This window comes from Astyanax mexicanus, chromosome 9 (assembly GCF_023375975.1).
Source record: "Astyanax mexicanus isolate ESR-SI-001 chromosome 9, AstMex3_surface, whole genome shotgun sequence".
NCBI classification, from domain to species: Eukaryota; Metazoa; Chordata; class Actinopteri; order Characiformes; family Acestrorhamphidae; genus Astyanax; species Astyanax mexicanus.
In genome coordinates this window covers 26,192,823-26,210,267 of record NC_064416.1, presented here as the reverse complement: position 1 = coordinate 26,210,267, position 17,445 = coordinate 26,192,823, and the positions used below count along the sequence as shown (strand labels likewise).

At 37.2% G+C, this 17,445-nt stretch overlaps 3 protein-coding genes across 3 annotated transcripts; 2 read left to right on the top strand and 1 right to left on the bottom strand.

Moving 5' to 3' along the window:
- Positions 1–508: 508 nt before the first annotated feature.
- Positions 509–7,283, bottom strand: nudt21 (nudix hydrolase 21). The gene is made up of 7 exons (XM_007256213.3): positions 7,009–7,283; positions 5,842–6,042; positions 3,199–3,262; positions 2,579–2,668; positions 2,375–2,450; positions 2,167–2,281; positions 509–879 (listed from the first exon to the last, which is right to left on the bottom strand). Exons 1-7 carry the CDS (start codon positions 7,125–7,127, stop codon positions 858–860), a joined length of 687 nt encoding a protein of 228 aa, XP_007256275.1. The 5' UTR covers positions 7,128–7,283; the 3' UTR covers positions 509–857.
- Positions 7,284–9,423: 2,140 nt separating this feature from the next.
- On the top strand, positions 9,424–11,969 carry LOC111194729 (leukotriene B4 receptor 1-like). Its single transcript, XM_049483677.1, has 2 exons — positions 9,424–9,739; positions 10,022–11,969. The coding sequence occupies exon 2, from the start codon at positions 10,214–10,216 to the stop codon at positions 11,174–11,176; it is 963 nt and encodes a 320-aa protein (XP_049339634.1). The 5' UTR covers positions 9,424–9,739; positions 10,022–10,213; the 3' UTR covers positions 11,177–11,969.
- A 1,622-nt stretch (positions 11,970–13,591) lies between these two features.
- LOC111194774 (leukotriene B4 receptor 1) lies at positions 13,592–16,136 on the top strand. The gene is made up of 2 exons (XM_022679720.2): positions 13,592–13,906; positions 14,189–16,136. The coding sequence occupies exon 2, from the start codon at positions 14,381–14,383 to the stop codon at positions 15,341–15,343; it is 963 nt and encodes a 320-aa protein (XP_022535441.1). The 5' UTR covers positions 13,592–13,906; positions 14,189–14,380; the 3' UTR covers positions 15,344–16,136.
- Positions 16,137–17,445: the final 1,309 nt, after the last annotated feature.

Genomic DNA, 17,445 nt, shown 5'->3' with positions numbered 1-17,445 from the left:
ACCTACTATCTTCCAATAAAAAAAAAAAACTATTAGCTTGACCCTTCAGTGTGTAGTAGATAAAACACTGATTAAAATTATACAGTCTATATGCATGTATATATACTTTATCAAAAATATTCTGGATAGCTGAGTAATCGATATCTTGTAAAAAGAAAAAAAAAAATCCAAAAATTTAGTGAACCTAATATAGTAGACGGTACATGAGAAAAATAGTTTAGATACTTTTGTTTGTGTTCTCTATTAATGACATTCGAGTCTTGATATTAAACTTAATACTTAAGCTAAGTGAGGCCTAACACAAGTCAGTAGTGTTCAGGAGATCCATGTCATCTACTGGTGTTGGTTCACTGTGTTATATCAAGTCCAAGCTCAGTGCAGTGTCTGTCAGACATTTTTACAGTACTTCCAGTTTAACATGTAAGAAAACTTTTCAGCAAACTGCACCTCTTTCAGCAATACTGCTGCTTAAAATAAGCACCATCAAAAACTATCACACAGAAAACAATTCTTACATAGCAGTTTATTATAAAAGGAATGACAAAACATACAAAGATAAAAAAAATCACAATTTTATTTACTACAGACAGACTTTCCTTAACATAAAACTCAAAACCCTGCTTTTCAGCCAAAAGGTTTAATTAAGAGTAAAATTAGAACGCAGTTGAAGAGAAGACAAATCCAGATGCAAAACTAAAAAACAAAAAAAGACATTTAGAACGACGTTTCGAAACAGGGTCAGGTCGATTCTGACGAGTGACAGGCTGGTTGTTTGTGGTCACTTTCTCTCGGCCCCTCGTGTCTTCTCACCAGTTTTGACTGCACTCACAGAGACAGCCGTACAGGCAACTGGCCCTTCAGTTGTAGATGAAGTTAAACCTTTTTAGGTGGGAGAGGGGCATAAAAAAATATTAATTCATTAGTCACAGGTATTCTAAACTGTTCAGGACAGTATGTGAAACTGCCACAGGTGCAATGAATATGTTTTTTAGTTTAGGACATTAAGTATGCCTTTGTGGTTTAACAACCTAAACCAGGTCTGAAACAGATGGCTGTGACTGGTTCAGGTAACCCACACAGTCTACGTGATGATAACCCACATTATTTTTTTTTAGATTTCCGATTCACCTGATAAACCTTTTCCAACCCTCCAAAAACTAACCACTGTAAGAAGAAATAAAGGTGTCTAACTAAAAAACAGCGAGTGAACTGAACTTCTACCAGCAGGTTTACATAATTACAATCCAATCCATCCAATCTGTTAACTGAATAGTACAAGTTCAAAGTAATCCATTCTATCGCAGCATTTTTTATTACATTTTACTCTGGACTTGTGTTTGAGGAGGTAAACATCAAGTATCAGTTGCAATCAGGGTATCTGCACATTTTAAAGCTCAAATGTATGACTTATAAGAGATTAATAGCTGTTAGTAAGAAAAAAATAATACTATTACTGTGGCAAAAAAATAAAATAAATTAGGTAATAGTATACAAAAGGTTTTACTGAATTTATATAAAGAAATTCAGTCCCTATGAAACATTACTGACTTTCTTTTACCAAACATTATTTCAAATAACTATTAAATAAATATAAAAATGTGCTGTTAAGAGAACTAGAGAAAACAGCCTTTTTTAAATACTCACTACTTTCCCAAAAGCACTGGCAGAATAATTGGCATGTTCCTTAAATCTCTATTTGCAATTTTAGAATATGTTAATAATCAATGCAATATACATACACAATTCACATTCCTTACTTTTCTTCAGATATAATTTAATGCATTCCTAAAATTCCAGACATTTTAAAACAGTTTTAGACCTTGAATATGTAAAACTAAATTTAAGACATTTTAAGACTTTTTAAGGACTAGTAGAATACCCTGGTTGCAATGAACATTACCTGGACTTTATCATGCTAGTCCCAAAGTACAAATCCAAATAATGTCCAAAATGAGCTCGTGTGTTTACATAGAGCAGTTCATTATCTGGAGAATTCATGGTGCTTCAGGCACACGACAGACAGGTGATACTCCAAGCCTAAACCACGTATAACACTTCTGAACTGCTTCTCCATGCATTTCCTTAGAGTTACCAGAAAACACATTCCCACTCAGCATAATACACTGACTGTGCACAGTTCTCAGATCTCTAGACCATATCTCTTACCTGCTCAGTAGTTGAGGGAGGCTGGATATGATGGGTCCATACCCAGGAGCATTGTCATAAAGCTCAAACAAAGGAGCAGCCACTAACTTGTAGTTCTTCGGCACAGCAAACAACGCTGGAGACAATAAAATGTGCATCAATTATAAGAGGAACACTCAATACACAGGTATCAGTTTATAGAGAACAACATCTCTGTAAGAGGTCTTACCTTTCTCCTGTAGCTGTACCAAGAAAAGTTTCTTATGTTCCTTGGGTTTGGTGATGTGTGCTGGAATGTAGGGATACTGAAGAAACACAAATGTATGAAAACAATGATCATTTTTTTCCTTTAAATATAAACTGTAATATAATACTGTACTTCCTTAATCTCACATTTTCCTGTATGATTGTGTATGTTAGTGTATTGACTAACCTGAGGCGGTTCAAAATTGGGTCGCCACCAGTTTCCAATGCAGTCATCGATCACCCAGTCCTGCTTCACGCCATCCTGACGCCCCAAAATCTGTCCAAAGAACAAGTACTCGTCAATAAAGCTGCTCATCTCGGTAGAGTACTTTAAATAAACAGCTAATGTAACATTACGCTTAAATAAACAAATACAATGGCTTCTTTTAGAGAAAAAAATACATCAACAAAGTAAAGGATTGCAGCCGCAGTAACAGTCACTTTTACAGCCATTACATACATCACCCTGTGTCAATATCATAAAAATTTACTTGTGTGCATTATTAAAAATGTGGTTTAATACTGATATCAAGTCAATGTCATTTATTAAGCAAGGTTTGAGGTTTAATATCACTACATACTGTGTAGATCATGATCTTGGTTCAATTGCAACTTTTTGGTATAAAAAAACAAAGCAAACCAGAACTAAAATGTAACCATGTTTTTTTCTAGCTTGTTCTGGATTAAGGCAACTACAAGAATAAATTCACTATAAACACACTAAGAACACAATCAAAACATCAATTAATACCACATTTATTCCAGAGAGAAATCAGAATAATCAGCTACAGCACAAACAAAATTTACCTCTGTCATCAGACGCTTTAGGCCCTCCACCTCATCTTCTCCAGGATTTAATTCTCCACCAGGACTGAAAACAGACAGAAATAACAATAAAGATAGAATATGTCTCTTTAAATTAAATTTTAATTAAAAAAGCTTTTAAATACTATATGAGAAAACTGTTGATCAGGTAGATGATTATAATATAGTCACAAGGTTTGATTTACGGGGTCCTCCCACCTTTAGAGCAATCAGGCCAAATGTACTGTATTTTTCGGGCTATAAGGCGCACTTAAAATACTTATTTTTTCCCAAAAATCGTCATTGCGCCTTATAATGCAGTGCGCCTTGTGTATGGATTTTGCTTGTGTTTACTGACCTCGATTTTTATGTGGTACACGGCGCTCTGTTGTGCAGAATTCCTCACCCACGCCAGAAAAAGATCCCCCTCTTGGGCTAGCGCGCGGTTACCTTTGACTGCCGTACTGCCTCTCGGCTGTGGTTCAGGGTAGCTAGTTTCCACTGTAGCTCCGTGGCCAGAACAAGGTGCCGGTAAACTTTCCTTTCCACCCGTTCTGGGGTAATAGCACAAACTGTTTCTTTTTAGCGCTCACTTCTAAGTAAAGTTAACCTCTTAACACGCGCTGGCCCACCGGCGGGCCAGAAATATTTAATATTTCATAACTGGCTGTGTTTCTGAATAGTTATGAACAGTTACAGGTTCAATATAGACATCCAATATACCATTTTAAAGCTTAGAATCTCTGCTTTTGAGCTATTTAGCCTATTTAGCGGAATATCCTTTCAGAAAATAAACATTTAGGGCGAAATATGCCTTGGTTATGATTTTAATAATTCATAACTCTCATATTTGCGTTTATCGTTCGTCCATATTTCATCGAATGCGGTCATGTCATACACCATTCGAACCGTCTGGCTCTCCGGATTCCAGAACTGTGCTTTTACTGTAGGATGTATGTTTCATGAATTAGAGCTGCGTCAGAGCGCATGTTTCCAGTAATAAAAGGCTCTCCTTTTGTCCTGGGGTAACCTCCGGTCACTGCCGCCACCCCCCGAACACACACCCGCGCTCAGCCACAGGTCCTACCTTCAAAACGCGTCCAGACTAAAGAGAATCCATCAATCCAGTCTCCTGTAATCCACAGTTATATCCAAACAGCGCTGGAAATCACTTCATCCAGAAATGAAACTTATCCAATCTTTATCTCTGTTTTAAAACCGTTTTATTCACCGAATTCGGCACAACACGCTATTATAGTCAGAAGCCTCGCGGAGTAATGCGGTACTTGCTGTGCTTCAACATAATATTATGGTCTGTCGGAGCGTTGCGGCTACCGTTGTCAGGAGCCTCGCGGAGTAATACGTACTTGCTGTGCTTCAACATAATATTATGGTCTGTCGGAGCGTTGCGGCTACCGTTGTCAGAAGCCTCGCGGAGTAATGCGGTACTTGCTGTGCTTCAACATAATATTATGGTCTGTCGGAGCGTTGCGGCTACCGTTGTCAGGAGCCTCGCGGAGTAATACGTACTTGCTGTGCTTCAACATAATATTATGGTCTGTCGGAGCGTTGCGGCTACCGTTGTCAGAAGCCTCGCGGAGTAATGCGGTACTTGCTGTGCTTCAACATAATATTATGGTCTGTCGGAGCGTTGCGGCTACCGTTGTCAGGAGCCTCGCGGAGTAATACGTACTTGCTGTGCTTCAACATAATATTATGGTCTGTCGGAGCGTTGCGGCTACCGTTGTCAGAAGCCTCGCGGAGTAATGCGGTACTTGCTGTGCTTCAACATAATATTATGGTCTGTCGGAGCGTTGCGGCTACCGTTGTCAGGAGCGTCGCGGAGTAATACGTACTTGCTGTGCTTCAACATAATATTATGGTCTGTCGGAGCGTTGCGGCTACCGTTGTCAGGAGCCTCGCGGAGTAATACGTACTTGCTGTGCTTCAACATAATATTATGGTCTGTCGGAGCGTTGCGGCTACCGTTGTCAGGAGTGTCGCGGAGTAATACGTACTTGCTGTGCTTCAACATAATATTATGGTCTGTCGGAGCGTTGCGGCTACCGTTGTCAGGAGCGTCGCGGAGTAATACGTACTTGCTGTGCTTGTTGATTTATTGCTCAGAGATGTTGTTATTTTTCACAGATATTGTGAAGGATTTATTGCTCAGAGTTATTGTTACTGATATAAATAAAGTTTCATTTAGTGCGCCTTATAATCCAGTGCGCCTTGTGTATGGACTAACACTAAAAATAGACCGTTCACTCATCGTGCGCCTTATAATACGGTGCGCCTTATAGTCCGAAAAATACGGTATATGCTGTAATTTTTATAAAAAATTATATAATAAAAAGCAGTCCAATTTCTGATAGAACATGTAATTGTTAGGCAGACTTGTGCAGTTTGGGCCACCTAGGTACCAAGCATTATGTTTGTACCACCTTTGGTGCCTAGACCCCTTATGATGATCATAGAGCTGCTTATCATCACAAAATAGCTTTAAGTTCCACTTTAGAAATGTGATATTATGCTGCTGCAGTTCTATAAATTGGGGCTTTATGTAGATGAGCATTTTAGTCTTTTATTCTGGATATAAACTAGCTTTACTAAGACTGAATAGGAACAGTTAGTTAAAATAGTTACAGTTTGAAGAAGGTGGTTCCCAGCTGCAGCAGTAAGACATGGGGCAGTCTGTGCTCGTGCACTATCAGGACCCCCTCCACCGTCCGCCGCATTCCAATCTTCTCAAACTCCTCCCGCATCCGCTGGAAGCGGGCGGCCACTGAACTGTCCTTCTCATATAGTGGCTCCTTCGTGCCGAACGTGTAGTTCGTCAAAGGATAGCTGCAGAAAACAGAGACAACTGTGTGAAAAAAACTTACATTAGTACAGTACTAAATGCTAAGGGTAGGCGACTGGCCCAAATATAATATAATAATATTTCAGGGGGTTTCTTTGATAATGATAATCTTGGTGGTTTGGCAAAAAAAAAAATATATATATATTTTAATTAATTTCTTTAAGATATACTGCAACTTAATCATTGATAACGTTTATCTAGTTAATATAATCTAACCAGTTTAAAAAATATGTACAACATTTGTCTATTTTTAAACTACAGTAACTTACTAAGACTGATTTTGTAGAAAATAATAAAATGTGAATAAAAAAAATATCTTAACTATATCACTTAACATTTTAAACTTCCCAGCAAATAACAGCCTGCTTTTAAGACAGAACACTGCTGTTAATGGTAGACCAGTATATTGAAATTATATCGGCCGTTATAGCAGCCAATATGGCCAATATGACACAATAGACAGACATTCCTACACTTATATCTGATAATCATGATATTGCATATTGTGTTTATTTGTATGTCAATATTTTAAATGACAATATTTAGGAGGGAATTTGGAAGAAATGTTCATAGTTTATAAAATAAAACAACAATGTTGATTTTACTCAAACATACACCTATAAATAGCAAAATCAGAGAAGCTGATTAAGAAACTATAGTGGTTTCTTAACTTTTTGCAGAGCTGTAATTTAGTTGTACTGTGTAAGACACAGCCCAGCCCTACAGATCACACAACAACAGCTAACCAAGTAGCCTCTGTTGCTAGCTAGCTAGCTATCTTCTATGCTAACGCGAGCTAGGTTAGCTTAGCTACTGTTAGAGCAGCTTTTACAACTACACAACCAGAAAACACACTGATTAATAACCTCCACACCCCGCTGTTCCCGCACTGATCTACAGACTGAGCTGCGTTGTATAATATAACTGTGTGTATAAATGAAGGTGCTCACAGGTTGATGGTTCTCTCCAGGGTGAGCGGTTTCGCCGGGGGACTGATGTATTTGTTTCCGAACTGATTCACTCCGCGCGGCCAACCGGTGGACGAGCGATTCGGAGGAACAACGGACATAATTCCGTGCAAAACTGCGCACGTATAAAACCCGCTCAACCGCTTTAACTATTAAAAAAGAAAAAATCAAACCCAGCTCAGAACCAGGCCGCCCGCCGCACTCACTAACCAGCCCTGCAAACACCACAGCAACACCGCCCGCCCTCCGACCCGCCGAAGATAGAATAAAAGTCCATCAGCGCAAAATAAAAGACCCTTAAAATCTACAACTCTGGAAAAATTAAGAGACCACTTCAGTTCCTGAATCAGTTTGTCTCATTTTGCTATTTATAGGTATATGTTTCAGTAAAATTAACATTGTTGATTTATTCTATAAACTACAGACAACATTTCTTTCAAATCCCAAATATAAATGTTGTTTAGAGCATGTATTTGCAGAAAATGAAAAATGGCTGAAATAACAAAAAAGATGCAGAGCTTTCAGACTTTAAATGATGCAAAGAAAACAAGTTCATATTCATAAAGTTTTAGAAATCAACATTTAGTGGAATAACCCTGGTTTTTTGATTACAGTTTCATGCATCTTGGCATATTCTCCTTTACCAGTCTTTCACACTGCTTTCGGATAACTTTATGCCAATCCTGGTGCAAAAATTCAAGCAGTTCAGCTTGGTCTGACTTGTGATCATCCATCTTCCTCTTAATTATATTCCAGTGTTTTTTAATTTGGTAAAATCAAACAGACTCATAATTTTTAATGGGTCTCTTATTTTTTTCCATATACGGGTCATAAAAAATTCATGGAGCTTAACCCTTTCAGATCTGAACTATGTTGCAGTGATAGAAAAATATAAGAATACTGTTTTCTCTCTGTAATGCACACAAAACAAGACTATACAATTTAAATTAAATTAACTAACAAATAACTCTTTAATTTATTTTTACAGTACAATAAACATAATGAAAAAGTGTTTTAACTCACATAAAATTGGTCAAAATCAGCCCTTACATTAACTCGTTGGCTTTAGTGCTGCCATGACTTAATGTCTGCGTTGGTGTTTTTTACCCAGTACAGTGGGTGGGGCTAATATTTTAATTAGCTGATTCATGGTCTTTTCAAAGACAACATGTCTGAATTGATGGTACGTCCAACAAAACATATATATAATATAATATATGATGTCCATTGTAATGGACACAGGGTCTGAATAGGTTAAAAAAAGGTTAAAGTATTAAATCAGAATTTTGTAATAATAAAGGTGGAATATTTAATGTTGTAATTCACAAAATATGATAAAACATCCACCAGATGGATTTGAATCATTTTAATGGAATTTATGCGTCTGATTTTTAAATCTGGAAATATTTTGTTATTTTAAAATGTTTTTTTTTTCCATCAGTTCAAAACACAAGCAGGTTAAAATTCTATTTATGAATTACACTATTAAATATTTTAGGCTCATTAAATTGTTAGTAAATTGTATTTAAATATAACAAAACAGATATAAATACTTTTTTTAAGCTACACAACAATTTCAACAACAACAATTAAGACTGCATAGTAATAATATTAATAATAATAATAATAATAATAAGAAGAAGAAGAAGAAGAAGAAGAAGAAGAAGAAGAAAAGGAAGAAACAGAAGTATTTGTATAGTCATTATTTTATTTACTACAACTATTACAGCTACCCTAAGCAGTTTTTTTCTAAATAAAATATATAACACATTTAATTACTATTTAATTACAAATAAAACTGTAGAATAGATTGTATAAATAATAGACCATTTGTCCTCGTAAACCGAGTAAATCCCAAATAATAAAACACTGGTGAATATGCGATTTTTATATGGTGATTTTTGCAAAGATATTTCTTCTTAAGAACTAAATATGGCCTAATGTGCTAAAGTAATAAGAATCATAATTATGGGCCACACAGAGTTCTGCAAATAATCTCTCCATTTATTTTTTCTGTGAAATTTCCAAGGCAAGCCCTACAATTGGTCAGGACTTTAAGAGTAGCACTTAATGCCTCTGCCCAGTAGTCTGAAATGTATAACAATGACAGAAGTTCTTATATCAGGGCTCTTGTTTAAAAGAGTTACAGGACAACTGGTACATTTGGGGACATGAAATGTTTGTTACAAGCTTCAGATCAAACAGAAAATATATCTGACATGCTTTAAACCTGTTACAGTGTTCAAAGCAATCTAGTGGCTTAAGCTAATTATATGCTTGAGGACTTGCACACTTCTGTTAAAAGGCATAAAACTGACACTGTCTCTTTGCCCGGTTACTATTTGTAAGAGCGAAACTAGACTTCTTTTGAAATCATTTCCCATCATGCTCCTGGTGAACATTTACAAGAAAAGAAACTGTTGAACAAATAGAAGCAACCTTTGCCCACAGCTGTCCTTAGAAAAAAACGCACTACAGACACCACAGAATGAGGACATGACCATTTCATAAACGAGGACAGCTGCTTTCAGTTTTGGGCTGGAGAGAGCTATTCACTGTGTTTACTGTAACAAATATTATAGTATTAAAATAGGATAATATTAAACATGTCAGTTCAACATCAATCTTTGAAGAGAAAGAGAATCAGAGAAGAGAAAGATGTGAAGACGTGGATGGGGACAAAGTTGTCCTCCACCTCCATTGATGGCTCACGGTTGGTTCTGTTGTCAATCATGTAATTGCACTGTATAGAGAAAATGTCATAATAGCAATCTCACTTTTTTACTTTTTTAGGATAAGGTAATGCCTAAAAGTGTATGTACATTATATAATTATGTTTATTTATATAGTTAATTATTATTTATTATCATGTTATTGTGGATGTCAGCAGATGAAACAGTCAATACTTTCTCTGAACAATGACTAAGATACCTATTTCAGTTTTTTAAGAACCTTTTTTCTGTCTGTCTCCCTCTCTCTCCTATCGCTCTCATAGCTGATGTGTGTGGTTGAAGAGGAGTGGTTTTGACAGCAAGTTAAGGAAGTAATAAGTGAAGTCTGGTCAGCATCTGCTTTATCAGCACTAAGTCTTTTTTCTTGAAAAGCAGCCACTTTCTTTTGAGAGGAACAAGTCTGGTTTTGTTCGTCTACAACCAGGTCACACTTTTTTTGGTTTATTCGGTTTGACATGGATCATCTGAACTATACCTTCAATTCTACCTGCGACCCTGTTCTTGTCGCCACCAACAGGACTTTGGGCGCCCAACAGGTAGGCCCCAGTGTGCTTCTAGCTGTTTGCTGTTTGGTGGGTTTGCCAAGCAACATTGCCGTGATCGTCACCATCACACGTCAGTGGAGCTCAAAAATCAGCTTCACTGTTAAACTAATGCTTAGCCTGGCTGTATCTGACTCCATTACCCTTGGGTTGGTTCCCTTTGGAATATACAGCCTTCTTTGCGGATGGACTCTCGATCTTTGGGCCTGCAGGATTGTAACTTTCCTGACGTACTGTGCTATGTACGCTGGAGTGCTGACGGTCACTCTAATGGCTGTGCACCACTACCACACAGTTAAGTCAAAAGTTGCTAACCGGCATCAAATTGAAAGGCTGCAGAGGAGTCGCTTGCGCTTGTTGTTGTTTGGACTCTGGGGCTTAGCGATCGTCTTTGCGGTGCCCATTTTCTTTACTCGAGGTGTTCAGATGAAGCGAGGCCTTCCACGGTGCCAAAGGAGCATAGACTCAGTGTTTGGAAAAGTGACCATTCTTCTGTTTGAGGTCATTTTGGGATTTGTCCTCCCTTTCTCCACCATTCTGACATCATACTGCTGGATCAACAAGACAAAGCTTCGAGAAGGCAGAGGAGATGTTAGAAAACGGAAGGCGCGGATGCGAAGGCTTGTGATCAGCATCGTCACAGCTTTCTTTCTTTTCTGGACCCCCGTGCATATCATCAACCTGACCGACGTCGCTTCTACCCTGACTAAGACGTCCTCCCCAGCCGTCTACTCTGCGCTGAAAACTTTCCGTAGAGCAACTGGAGACTTGAGTAAAACTCTGTCTGTAATTAACTGCTGTGTGAATCCTTTCCTGTATGCTGTTGCATCAGGCGTCTTTACGAAGAAGAAGTATAAGCAAGAAAAAAAGAGATAATAAAAAAGTTCCTGTAAGACAAGAACGAGTCAGACTTTACAATTTGTCCATATCTTGTTAAAGAAATGTGTTATGTGTTTAGTCTTGATTGTGTGTATTCCTTTTAGTAAGAAATATCTCACATCCTCTTTAAATGAACTTGCCCTTATGTGAATATGAGGTCTAGTTTCAAGTCTTGTTTCCTATTTGTTAAATAGCAGGCTTGATGAGAGTGTTGTTTTAGTGTCATTTTTAAATGAGTTTTCATTTTATTATAATTTCCTCATGGATTTTCTAGCCTCATTTCAGCTTTAATTAAATTGGTAGTCCTGCAACTTTGTATTATTATTCTTTTTTATTTTTTTATTATTATTATTGTTGTTGTAATTACTGGCAAAAACTATGTTGTTAATAATACTCTAATTAGCCAGTACTGAGAGCCAGTCAGAGCATCTCCACAATGCTCATTTGTCACAGGATGCTTTAGTTATTTGTTCAACTGCTAAATACATTTACAGAGCTCACACAGCTACAGACAATCCAGTTTTGTATTCTGCACTCTGTTGTCAGCCTTGTCAACTTTGCAGTTTTTATTAAAATGTGTGTAGAATGTGTACAACTAACATGTCTCTCAGAGGAAACAGAATCAAGACACCAATTTTAACACCACTAACTGTATACTGGAGAGTGTCAGAATACAGCAGAGCTAACAAATTAATTAACAAAAATTAACAAAATCAAATTATGCAACGTCTGCAAACGCTGCACACTAAATTGAACAAAATTGTAACAAATTAAACTAATTTAACATGAACAGGAGTCAGATTTATTTTTTAGCTCCGGGTAAGCAGCACTTTTTTTTACTTTGAATTTCAGCTCTCTTAGCTGGTGCTCGGAATTGAATAGCATTTAAAAGTCATTGATTATAAAAAGTAAGGAACAGTTCATCTCGAGAGGCAGTGCAGAACATCACAGGAGCCATGCATCATCATATATCACTAAGTTTGCCTGGGAAGGTTACTGTGACATTCAGATTCAGATTGGTCTGTTTCTAGTTTAAAGATTTATGTGTGGATATTATCTACCAGTTCTGTTTCATTAACTAACATCCAGGCACTGAGAGATGGGGAGTGGAAGGGTGCCGGTGCTGGTTCCAGGTTCCCGGTTGTTTTCAAATGGCCCCCCGATTTCTGTTTACGCCCACATTCACTTACTAGTGAGTGACTCCTTAAAGCAGTGGAAACACGGGCCGGTTCTAAAATGGTTCGCAGGTTCGTAGGAACCGGCTCCGGCTCAGACACCAGCACTTTTTTGGTGGAAAAGAGGTACCAGAGAGAGTAGTACAAATTTCTCATTAGTTTCTATCTTATATTACAGTAATGTATTAAGCATTGTGTACAGATTACAGCTTTAGAGATTTTAAAAAGGTAATACAGCTTGACACGATACTGTAGGAAAAACCTTATTTATAGTTTCCTTATATAGTGTTTTACAAAAGTCTGTACACACACACACAAACGCATGCACATGCTGATTTAGTTTAACCCTTTCATGCATGAATTATTAAATCACTGATGTGGATTATTTTTTTTTGATTTTTGCAAAGATATTTCTTCTTAAGAACTAAATATGGCCTAATGTGCTAAAGTAATAAAAATCATAATTATGGGCCACACAGAGACTGCAGGTTTGGTGTGTACTTCTTACCATGTCCATGTGGGCTTTCTCAGGCACACAAAGGTTTATTCTGAAAAGTGAATGTGTAAACTGTGTAAAATAGAAACATGCACAGTGTGGAAGTTCCAATGTTATGAAATCTTTTACTGTTTCCTTTTCCACTGTAAAACAAGATTTTAGGGGAGCGGAAGCAGGATGTTTAGTTTTTTTGGAACAGAAAATGTTTACAGTATCTTGTGTCAGAGCTATAAAATGTTATCAGTAAATAGTATTGGATTGTAGGTAGTAAAAATCAGTGTGGAACCCTCAGGCGTTCAAAAAAGACTTAATGTTTCATGGTAACTAGTTCTGCAAATAATCTCTTATAATTTTTTTTGTGAAATTTCCAAGGCAAGCCCTACAATTGGTCAGGACTTTAAGAGTAGCACTTAATGCCTCTGCCCAGTAGTCTGAAATGTATAACAATGACAGAAGTTCTTATATCAGGGCTCTTGTTTAAAAGAGTTACAGGACAACTGGTACATTTGGGGACATGAAATGTTTGTTACAAGCTTCAGATCAAACAGAAAATATATCTGACATGCTTTAAACCTGTTACAGTGTTCAAAGCAATCTAGTGGCTTATGCTAATTATATGCTTGAGGACTTGCACACTTCTGTTAAAAGGCATAAAACTGACACTGTCTCTTTGCCCGGTTACTATTTGTAAGAGCGAAACTAGACTTCTTTTGAAATCATTTCCCATCATGCTCCTGGTGAACATTTACAAGAAAAGAAACTGTTGAACAAATAGAAGCAACCTTTGCCCACAGCTGTCCTTAGAAAAAAACGCACTACAGACACCACAGAATGAGGACATGACCATTTCATAAACGAGGACAGCTGCTTTCAGTTTTGGGCTGGAGAGAGCTATTCACTGTGTTTACTGTAACAAATATTATAGTATTAAAATAGGATAATATTAAACATGTCAGTTCAACATCAATCTTTGAAGAGAAAGAGAATCACAGAAGAGAAAGATGTGAAGACGTGGATGGGGACAAAGTTGTCCTCCACCTCCATTGATGGCTCACGGTTGGTTCTGTTGTCAATCATGTAATTGCACTGTATAGGGAAAATGTCATAATAGCAATCTCACTTTTTTATTTTTTTAGGATAAGGTAATGCCTAAAAGTGTATGTACATTATATAATTATGTTTATTTATATAGTTAATTATTATTTATTATCATGTTATTGTGGATGTCAGCAGATGAAACAGTCAATACTTTCTCTGAACAATGACTAAGATACCTATTTCAGTTTTTTAAGAACCTTTTTTCTGTCTGTCTCCCTCTCTCTCCTATCGCTCTCATAGCTGATGTGTGTGGTTGAAGAGGAGTGGTTTTGACAGCAAGTTAAGGAAGTAATAAGTGAAGTCTGGTCAGCATCTGCTTTATCAGCACTAAGTCTTTTTTCTTGAAAAGCAGCCACTTTCTTTTGAGAGGAACAAGTCTGGTTTTGTTCGTCTACAACCAGGTCACACTTTTTTTGGTTTATTCGGTTTGACATGGATCATCTGAACTATACCTTCAATTCTACCTGCGACCCTGTTCTTGTCGCCACCAACAGGACTTTGGGCGCCCAACAGGTAGGCCCCAGTGTGCTTCTAGCTGTTTGCTGTTTGGTGGGTTTGCCAAGCAACATTGCCGTGATCGTCACCATCACACGTCAGTGGAGCTCAAAAATCAGCTTCACTGTTAAACTAATGCTTAGCCTGGCTGTATCTGACTCCATTACCCTTGGGTTGGTTCCCTTTGGAATATACAGCCTTCTTTGCGGATGGACTCTCGATCTTTGGGCCTGCAGGATTGTAACTTTCCTGACGTACTGTGCTATGTACGCTGGAGTGCTGACGGTCACTCTAATGGCTGTGCACCACTACCACACAGTTAAGTCAAAAGTTGCTAACCGGCATCAAATTGAAAGGCTGCAGAGGAGTCGCTTGCGCTTGTTGCTGTTTGGACTCTGGGGCTTAGCGATCGTCTTTGCGGTGCCCATTTTCTTTACTCGAGGTGTTCAGATGAAGCGAGGCCTTCCACGGTGCCAAAGGAGCATAGACTCAGTGTTTGGAAAAGTGACCATTCTTCTGTTTGAGGTCATTTTGGGATTTGTCCTCCCTTTCTCCACCATTCTGACATCATACTGCTGGATCAACAAGACAAAGCTTCGAGAAGGCAGAGGAGATGTTAGAAAACGGAAGGCGCGGATGCGAAGGCTTGTGATCAGCATCGTCACAGCTTTCTTTCTTTTCTGGACCCCCGTGCATATCATCAACCTGACCGACGTCGCTTCTACCCTGACTAAGACGTCCTCCCCAGCCGTCTACTCTGCGCTGAAAACTTTCCGTAGAGCAACTGGAGACTTGAGTAAAACTCTGTCTGTAATTAACTGCTGTGTGAATCCTTTCCTGTATGCTGTTGCATCAGGCGTCTTTACGAAGAAGAAGGATAAGCAAGAAAAAAAGAGATAATAAAAAAGTTCCTGTAAGACAAGAATAAGTCAGACTTTACAATTTGTCCATATCTTGTTAAAGAAATGTGTTATGTGTTTAGTCTTGATTGTGTGTATTCCTTTTAGTAAGAAATATCTCACATCCTCTTTAAATGAACTTGCCCTTATGTGAATATGAGGTCTAGTTTCAAGTCTTGTTTCCTATTTGTTAAATAGCAGGCTTGATGAGAGTGTTGTTTTAGTGTCATTTTTAAATGAGTTTTCATTTTATTATAATTTCCTCATGGATTTTCTAGCCTCATTTCAGCTTTAATTAAATTGGTAGTCCTGCAACTTTGTATTATTATTCTTTTTTATTTTTTTATTATTATTATTGTTGTTGTAATTACTGGCAAAAACTATGTTGTTAATAATACTCTAATTAGCCAGTACTGAGAGCCAGTCAGAGCATCTCCACAATGCTCATTTGTCACAGGATGCTTTAGTTATTTGTTCAACTGCTAAATACATTTACAGAGCTCACACAGCTACAGACAATCCAGTTTTGTATTCTGCACTCTGTTGTCAGCCTTGTCAACTTTGCAGTTTTTATTAAAATGTGTGTAGAATGTGTACAACTAACATGTCTCTCAGAGGAAACAGAATCAAGACACCAATTTTAACACCACTAACTGTATACTGGAGAGTGTCAGAATACAGCAGAGCTAACAAATTAATTAACAAAAATTAACAAAATCAAATTATGCAACGTCTGCAAACGCTGCACACTAAATTGAACAAAATTGTAACAAATTAAACTAATTTAACATGAACAGGAGTCAGATTTATTTTTTAGCTCCGGGTAAGCAGCACTTTTTTTTACTTTGAATTTCAGCTCTCTTAGCTGGTGCTCGGAATTGAATAGCATTTAAAAGTCATTGATTATAAAAAGTAAGGAACAGTTCATCTCGAGAGGCAGTGCAGAACATCACAGGAGCCATGCATCATCATATATCACTAAGTTTGCCTGGGAAGGTTACTGTGACATTCAGATTCAGATTGGTCTGTTTCTAGTTTAAAGATTTATGTGTGGATATTGTCTACCAGTTCTGTTTCATTAACTAACATCCAGGCACTGAGAGATGGGGAGTGGAAGGGTGCCGGTGCTGGTTCCAGGTTCCCGGTTGTTTTCAAATGGCCCCCCGATTTCTGTTTACGCCCACATTCACTTACTAGTGAGTGACTCCTTAAAGCAGTGGAAACACGGGCCGGTTCTAAAATGGTTCGCAGGTTCGTAGGAACCGGCTCCGGCTCAGACACCAGCACTTTTTTGGTGGAAAAGAGGTACCAGAGAGAGTAGTACAAATTTCTCATTAGTTTCTATCTTATATTACAGTAATGTATTAAGCATTGTGTACAGATTAGCTTATTAATAAAAATAGCTTATTAAACTCATGCATTGGATAACAATGCAACAGAACTGAACATGCTAGCATACATACACTCACTTATACACACACACCCACACCCACACCCACACACACACTAAATTTTTTTGCACAAAACAACTTTTATTGGCTCCCCTGAACTTTAAAATATACTAAGTAATAACAAAAATAAAATCCAGCCTCTCCCATTGTGGAGATGTGCATTAAATAGGAACTTAGCATATATACATAATTTAAAAAATAATTTAATAAAAAAACATACTTCTCATTGCTCAGGCAAGCAGTTGGAGACATTTCTTTATAATGTTTTAATCTAAATTTTACCATTATTTTACCCCATTTTTTACCAGTAGTTTACTATTGTTATATTGTTATGATGGAATATATCATAAATAATATAAATTATAGCATACTTACAATTAACACAATAGTTTATAATAATATTTCCATAATAATACATATATGTAATACTAATACATATATACATATAATATGTATAATAATACTACAATTATATAATATAATAGTAATAAAATATCTATAACAGTATTATGATATTAATAATATATTAAAATAACAATAATTAGAGCTAATTTAGCAAATTCACTCAATGTCCTTATAATCTAAATGTTACCATTGGTGCATTTTTTTACACAATAAAGAGTGGGTTTGAAGACAGCAAAACAGGTGGTTT